The 8558-nt window shown below is 36.0% G+C and overlaps 1 protein-coding gene across 1 annotated transcript in view; it reads right to left on the minus strand.

Moving 5' to 3' along the window:
• Window positions 1-8558, minus strand: part of TASP1 (taspase 1) — an 87557-nt gene that overhangs the window by 48189 nt on the left and 30810 nt on the right. The window contains exon 7 of the mRNA XM_009282532.2: window positions 4590-4696. Within this exon, the coding sequence (XP_009280807.1) occupies window positions 4590-4696 (107 nt within the window). The remainder of the gene's footprint in view (window positions 1-4589; window positions 4697-8558) is intronic.

Raw genomic sequence — 8558 nt, forward strand, 5'->3', positions numbered from 1 at the left:
CTTTTAAAATTAAAAAAAAAAAAAAAAAGGGCAAATTTAATGGACTGTCTAAAGTCTAAAATAAGTCCAAATTCTATATGGGTTCAACAGGGACTAAACAAGATCCATCTTGCTTGCCCTTATCTTTTTATGTATTTGATTCATTAATTTAGCACCTTAGATTTCAAAATTTTGCAAGTTCCAAAGGAAACTTGATTATTACTTGGTGATACCTGTTAACAAATTCCATATCTGACTTCAGCTAATAATTTATACTAACACATCCATTGCAAAAGCAGTTTGAGGGTTTTAACAATGTAGTATTGCAACCTAAAAATAATCTATTATGTAGTTAATATTTTACATGGAAACAACTGAAAGTCAATGTCAAAAGTAAGACCTCACATTATGGAATTAATTTGCACCTTGCGACAGGAAAAGAAGTTAATTTCATGAAATCACAGACTAAATATTCAAACTTAGCTAAGAACAGGCACACAGAGCAGGAAGACGCTCATCTGCACAAATGCAGAGTTCTATCAAGTATTTTAGAAATCTCATCCTTCCCCCCTTCTGCACATAAAGAAACCCATAAACAGTCATCATTTTACAAGCCCCTAAGAAAGGAATTAACAGTTTAGGAGAGCTCTACCCAGCGCCCGCTGAAAGATATCTACACACAGGGCCTTTTCCCTCTTGACTTGAGATTGTTCTGAAATTCCATGAAAAGTAATTACCATTAAATCTCATCTCTGAGGATCATAACTGACAAAATGCAAAATGAATCAGATGGAAGCAATTAACATCTATATGCTATTACCCAACTATCCACACAAATAAATAGGATTTGATGATAAGTAGATTCCCCTAAAAATACGGGTTTTTCACAGTATCCTCCTACTCAGAACAGGGCAACAGATAAATCTTCTAGTATGTCCCATGTCAGCCCTTTACAGAGGAGCACAACAGTGGACAGCATTATCTAGAAAATAATATAGCGACAATTAATATATTTTGGTCTTTTAAAATTTCAGATTTGAGGTGTTCTAGATGGAGCGCTGCCGATTACAGCAGTATTTAACAAGGTGCAAGGCAATCTTTTAAGCCAAATTTTATTTATGAAAGTATTTTAAAGAAATACTTATAAATCCATCTAAGTCAAGGGAAAATGTCACTATTCTGGGAGCACTGGGACCAATTAATACACCCCAGTTTCTAGAAACATCTTCCTCTAGGGCAACTGACAGCATAGCGTGATGTACTCTCATAGCAATCTAATCTCGACAGAGTACGCACGATTGGTGCAACATTCATATGTCTGAAAAGGGGCAGTTACGATCTAACCATAGAAAGCTTGATAAACATCCCTAGTCTTTCCAGTTTAATAGTTGTTTGGCATGTAAACAGAACACTTTGTCTGACCTCCATGTTCAAGATGAGGGAATTATTTCATACTGTGTTCCACAGATGAGTTTTGTTGTTTTGTTTGGGTTTTTAACTGGAATGGATGAAAAGTATTTAGGTTTCTTTTCCTCATAGTAAACGGATTTGGAAGTACACTTTTGAAGTCTAAAAAGTATTATCATCAAAGACCATTTCAGCATGGACGTGGGACAGAAAATTTATTTCTTTTTTAAGGAAAAAGAAATGCATAAAATTCAGATTCCTGTTCAAACTGCAAGAATAAATAAGACAGACACTAGGATTGCCGTAGTTGACTGCTACATTTACAATTACCCTCAAACGCCCATAAAAAATTTGATTTGAGGAGAAAGTTAAGTGATTAAAATTCACCATATATAATGGGAATGATGCATATTGCTATGCATTGACTGTTGCTCACCCAAAGAGTTCAAGCTGGAACTGGCTAAAAGTTCACGTGGTACGTTCAAAATGATCAGTGACAAAAAATATAATGCACAAAATACAGAGAAAAGAACATACTTCTGTGCAATGAAGACACGTATTTTTCTTTTCTAAATATGTTCAGTGTTATTGTCTCAATACAGTAGCTGAAGAATATGCAACTGCCGATTCCATACATACAATTCAAACTGTTGTGCACATTCTTGAGTACATATGTTAAACTAGATAAAAACCAAATCAGTTTTAATAAACCTCAAACTAAATAATGTTATTTATGGAGTTAAATAACTAGCCTATAAAAAAAACTAACCTATAAACACTAATCTATAAAAAAAATTCATGTGCACTGGAAATTCTTTGTGCCACTGTTATTCAAATCAAGGAGAGGACAACTCCTCTTACAAGTAAGTTCAGCATAGTTGTAAAAAAAGTTTGTAATAGCTGAAGACAAATTAAAAATAGGGCTTTTAGCCAAACTCTACTAAGCTATTTTCAATGACAATTTCCTCTGGTAAAAGACAGGTTAACAGTAAGAAGACAAACATTTACTTCTGATGTTTACTGGTGCTTGAGGTGAGAACTTCAGAACGGCACCTGGCTGAATTAACACATAATAGCCAGTCCCTGAATATGTTCAGCTAATTCACACACAGACAAAAATGATTTCTTAACTATATCAATAATAATTAATCAATATGTAAGTCACTAATCAATATATAAGTAACTACAACTTTAAAAATGTAATATAATATATAATATAAAATATAACATAATTTAACTTTTATTGAGCAGTAATTTTTAAAACTGTATGTTGATTTTTAGCTAGTGAAATTTATCAGCAGCCAAAACTTCCAGGTAATTTCGGCCTTTTTTGGTCTGCAATATTCTCTCTTCCCATAGGCCTTTTAGTTATGATTTCCATTCATCTTCAACTTTATTAACATCCTTTCTACCTTGCTCTTCTCCCAACTTCTAAAATTTCATAGACAAAAAAATGACCAGAATTTATAACAACTGTGCAGTACTGGCAACAGAGGCACACAAGCTAAGCTGCAGCCTAGGGTTGAAGCAGGTGAGAGTCAAACAAAACAATGAAACAGCTATCAAGTCCTGTGGAAAGGGACAGGTCTGCAGCTCCAGAGAAGCACAGCAAATGAAAAAATTAAATGAGTATTTATCAATTAAAGCTTAACTTTGACAAGAAGATTAACTTTTAATTATTCAAGTATTTAAATGGTTTTTAAACAATTATTTTTAAATCTTTTATGAGAGCTCAGCTTTGACAGTACAAGTTTTGGGATGACAGATCATGTGCCTCATCCTTGCTAAATGATGCTTAGAGAGAATTATCCTACTTTTTTTTTTTTTTAGAATTTGCTCTTGTAGAATTTGATTTTTCATTTCTACGTCATTTTGAAACACTAAACTTCCTGTAAGTTTATCTTACAGGAATTAACTTCCTGCAATTATCTTTCACTCTGTGGGTAACACAAGCAGTCCACACTGTTAGCATGGTTTGGTTTTCATCCCCCCTTCATGGACAGGATGGGCCCAGAAAGTTGACAAAACCGGGGTGTGATGTTACTGGATTACTTACCAGTGAGTAGAGCTCTATTTGATCACCTCCTTTACCTACCATCATTGGCCTTTGAGGGTCTCCCACAAGCGCTGCACATGACTCTGGAGCCCTTGAAATTTCAAATTGCAGGTCGGTAAGCGCATGCATTGGCATATGTTTCAAGCATTGACTTGCCCCTTATTACGTGAACATCAATACTGTACAGAGACCCCTCCTCCCTCAGTTACATTTTAACACCTTTAGTTTCACAAGGAGGTATGTGAAGTTCTGTAAACAGGAAAAGTTCCAAAACAAATAACTAACTCCCCCCCCACCCCTTACTTTCTTTACAGGTCTTATCTCCTTGAAAATAGAAAAATTAGCACCCTGCTAGGGAAAATTTCTTATCTAAGAACACAGAAGAAAAATGCCTAATTTATCACTGGTTTGCATTTGCACAGACTACAGAGAATAAACTTTTTTGCCAATTCTCTGGGGTTTATACGTTATTTATAACAACATACGCAACTACATAAGGCAGTGGTCAGTCAGCTTACCAAAGCAAAGAGAAATGGCCAATCCAAAAGGCCACAGGCCCCAAATAAAGCATAGGCATTTAATTTAATAGGCTATACTTTTGTATTCAACAGTAAACACAAATACTGTGACATTCTCAAATGGTAAAAAAGGTTCTAAATTCAAACTAAGAGTGAGGAGAACAGAGGGAATCCTAATAGTTTTGTAGTACAAGTAATATGGGCCAGGTCAATGCTAGATGCATGCACAGATGCACATGTTTACCTACCTGATATTTCAAATTTCACCAATTCCAGCTCCATAATGCAGTGCGCTCAGGAAACATTAAAAAGTGGGAAACAGTGACAGAGATCCCAAGCTAAAGAAAATGTTTCAGTAAATAATTATCTGTTTGCGTTTACATTTGTCATATTTGCAGTTCAAAATGAGCAAAATATTTTTCATAGCACAAACAAGATACAAAGTGACAGTTTGGTTTTCAAATAGCAAGGCAGAAAGTTATCACTATCATCTAAACATTAGGGTGGCCAAGGAGAAGTGGCTTCTGATGCTACATTTGTCTCATCTTATATACAGTATGTACTTTATTAGCAATCAGCCATAGCCATAAGTTTAGGATGGCACAACAAAATTTTCAGCAGGAACTAACCTTTTCATTTGATTGTCTTCTTTTCTTTAGTTGAATGAGATCTGTTTCCACCTTTTCAGCCAACTCCAGCTTCCTCTTGTTCCTCTTAAAAGCTGCTAAACTAAACCCTATAAAAAGAATTCAAAAGCATTTAACTAAGTAAAATTTACTTAATTTAAACAAATATTGATACGTTTACATTTTGGAGGTCGCGCCCCCCCAAATATTTTTATTGATGCAAAAAGCATCAATTAAAAAAGCCAACAAAAAAATATTTAAGTTTCAGTACAACATGTTTACATATTTTCCTAAGTGAAAAAAGTTATACTATTGTTCAGCAACAGTAATGGGTAAAATATCTAGTAGAAACAAGTCGCTGAACACATATGGAAGCTATGTTGGTCTAAATATCTCTCTGGCAAAAAAGCAGCACTGCACAGAAGAGAACGGAATAGGCGGCTTGTGTTAAAATTATTGTTTTTGTCTGCTGACAAGTAAATAGATACCATGTGAGCTCATTCTGATATCCATAAAATTAGGCTACTATTTTATTACCTTAATTGCATATCTGTACATTTACCCATATATTTAAAGCCACACAATAGTCTAGCAATATTTTTATGTTCCATAATCCAACACAGTCTAAAGACCACCTAGGTCTTGAAAAGACAAACATGTATTTTCCACATCTAAGTCCCACATTCAGAAAGGAAGTGTTCTCTAAAGTGGAGTAAAAAAAAAAAAATTGTTATGCTTAAGAGACCAAAATGACATGTTCCCATTTTAGAAGTTTCAGTTCATGAAAAAATTGCAGATATTGACATATTTAGTGTAAATTAGTTTTGACTTGATGTTATCCACAGATTGTCTTAACATCCCCTTTGAAATGTAGAGAAAAGAGGAAGGGGAGAAAAAATGTCTTTTGTCACTTGTTTAGTCATGCAAAATCAAGCTGTTAGGAGGGCAGAGGTATACACAGGTAAGTCACAAATTCAATGGAAGTTAAAAAGCACAGGTTTCCTATTTAATCTATAAGCCTTAAAAAATGTCACTTTAAATGAAATTCTGAATATAGCTACATCACTATTATTCGGAAGACTGGAACAGCTGCAAGAACAGTCTATGAATCAAATCAATATTGCAGAGCCAACAGAACACAAAGCTTTCATTTACAATTCTCAAAGTACACAGACAGTGAGCATTTTACTTCTTTGAAACTTCCCCATGCAGGTGCCAAAATCGCCTAGTGAACTCTCCTTTAAACCTGTTTTTAAGTACATAAAACTGGACCTTAAACTACCACAGTTATTCAAGTATATAACCTGAAAGTAATGAGAAAGCTGGCATTTCTCTCCAGAAACCTAATGAATACCAGTTTCTTAAAACTGTAAACACATATTAATCTGCCATCACCAAGAAAGGAACTCTTTCTACCACGTAGAGCCGATTAATGCAGCTACTTTGGACAACACATTTTATGTTTGAAATGAGGTCCAAGAGGTAAAAAACAAACACTTGATAAGGGGGAGCAGGCAAAGAATCATTTCAGTCTAGTACTAATTGGGGGTGGGGAGGAACAAACAAACAAAAACCCACACAGATAAAGAATTTGTTAAACAGAAGTGCCCCAAAATAAACCAAGCCAGCACATTGTTTTTAATAGAATTTTTAAACAGGAGAACTTGTAAGTTGACATGACTTCAATAAATATAGCAAATAGCGATGGGCAGAGCCACAATATGGGTAAGAATGGTGCCTGGCCTTGGTACTCATCAAAAGTAGGTATTACACAGGGATAAATATGCCTAAGCCTGTTAACTACTGCTGCCATTGCCTCCTGCCAATTCAGAGAAAAGGTGTACCTAGAGAAGCAAGACACATACAAGGGTGCAGGAGCCCATACATGAAAACCTGAAGACGAGAAGTTTTCCTTGTACTCCTGAATCTAACGCTAGCGGTGTCCTGAAACCTTCTGCAATATTTGCGTGTTCAACAGTTCAAATACATGCACAAAGATCGCATCAAAACTAGAGAACCCATGGGCTAGTTCCAAGCTGCCCTGCCAGCTACACAGAGTGCTGCTATACAGCCTCTCAGCATCATCACTCCAACTATACCTTGGTTGCTACTTATCCTGCCATTTTTTCCACAACACATGAAATTCTCCAAGCTTAAGCGAGATGTTTCAGTCATTTAAGTCCTCAGTCTCGAGCTAAGCAATTAAACCATTTTCAGATTTTACCTTGTGCTTTAAGATCCTATTTGTCTTTTCAAAACAAGTAAAAATCTGAAGATTTGCTTTGAAGGATCTAATTGTTCACAGTAACTTCTTACCTGCATTGTTAATTCAAAGTGGTATTAGTAAGCTAGGAAATATAGGGCAGAAAACAGGTCATTATTAACAAAGTAGTATACGTTTTACTAGGCAACAAGAAACACTACGTATGAAATTAGGCTAGCAACGTACCACCTTGTCCATGGTTACAGAATGGATGACTCTATCCTACAACGCAATAATTTTGGCTAACAAAAAACTGTGCTTAGTCCCCAGGTGTCAGAAATATTTTCAATTCCTGGGTACCCAACTGCCTTCCAACTGTATGCTGGGATAAAGACTTGTCATGCGTTTTTTCTCTACTGCTTTTCTTACTTCAGTGGTCTCATAAGCAGAAGTGGTGCAGCGCATCAAGGAGTCTTTTACTGAATGATCAGATATCCAGAGCCCCAGGAGATGCTGTGGCATGCATTTTTTGCATATCTTAGACAGACGAAGAAAGTTTTCTAGTAACATACAGTGATATATGTTGGAAGGGATCTTAGGAGGTCGTGTAGTCCAACCTCCTAAGAAAAGCAAGTCCAATTCAAAAGGGCTGCATAGGAACTTGTCAAGTTTTGAATATCTTCAAGGATGGAGATTCCACAACTCCTCTGGGCCTCTGTTTCAATATTTGATCAACCTCATGTTAAAAAAAAAAAAAAATTAAATTAGTCAAAACCTCACATATTCTAATTTATGTCAGTCCTCTATGATCCTATCCCTGTGCATCACACACCACCATAACTAATATAACACAAACACACAAATACAGAACAGACTACGTTAAGAAAGCCAGCAGGTTTGCCGAGTAAAATACACAAACTTTCCCAGCTTTCTCCATCACAATATCTACAAAACTTAATCATCAGCTCCTATTTGTGACAGATACTGAGATATTTGTCACATTAGAAAGTTCATACTGTTATGCTAGATAGAGATGGTGCCAGTCATGGTTCTGTACTTCTGGATGACATGAATTTTGATCAGAAACATCTGAGGGTCTTCTGGGGGGAGGCGGGGATTGTTTTGGGGAAGTTCTTTTTCAGGGGCAGAGGAGGGTGATTTTTTTAATATCGCGCCTCCCTTCCCAGAGTTACTTATATGAATTAATGTATTAATCCAATAACTCTTAAGTTTTATTCAGTTTAGCATGAAATGTCATACCTTTCAATACTGAGAGGGAAAGAAAGTCTATTCAGACTTCCCCTAGAGTGGAAATTCTTGTGGTCAGGCTACATTCAACTTCAGAATAGTTATCAGGAATAACATTCATTTGAAAGTTGAAGAATTTGTTTTAGCAAGGACTGATGAATAATTGCTTTTCATTATGTAGGGGAAATAATTATTATCAGTGATTACTAATTCCTCTTGGCAGGATAAAACAGCTAATACCTCCAAAGTGACTGAAGAATTGTGAAATAAAGGACCAGTTTGTAAAACAAAGCCTAGCAATTTCTCTTTTTTCCTCTCACATAGATTTATGCCTGTGCTGGTTTTGGCTGGGATAGAGTTAATTTCCTCCATAGTAGCTAGCATGGGGCTGTGTTTTGGATTGGTGCTGGAAACAGCGTTGGTAATACAGGGGTGTTTTCATTATTGCTGAGCAGTGCTGACACAGAGTCAAGGCCTTTCCTGCTTCTCACCCCACCCCACCAGCGAGGAGGCTGGGGGTG

This window comes from Aptenodytes forsteri, unplaced genomic scaffold (genome assembly GCF_000699145.1).
Source record: "Aptenodytes forsteri isolate BGI_AS27 unplaced genomic scaffold, ASM69914v1 Scaffold5, whole genome shotgun sequence".
Classification (NCBI taxonomy): domain Eukaryota; kingdom Metazoa; phylum Chordata; class Aves; order Sphenisciformes; family Spheniscidae; genus Aptenodytes; species Aptenodytes forsteri.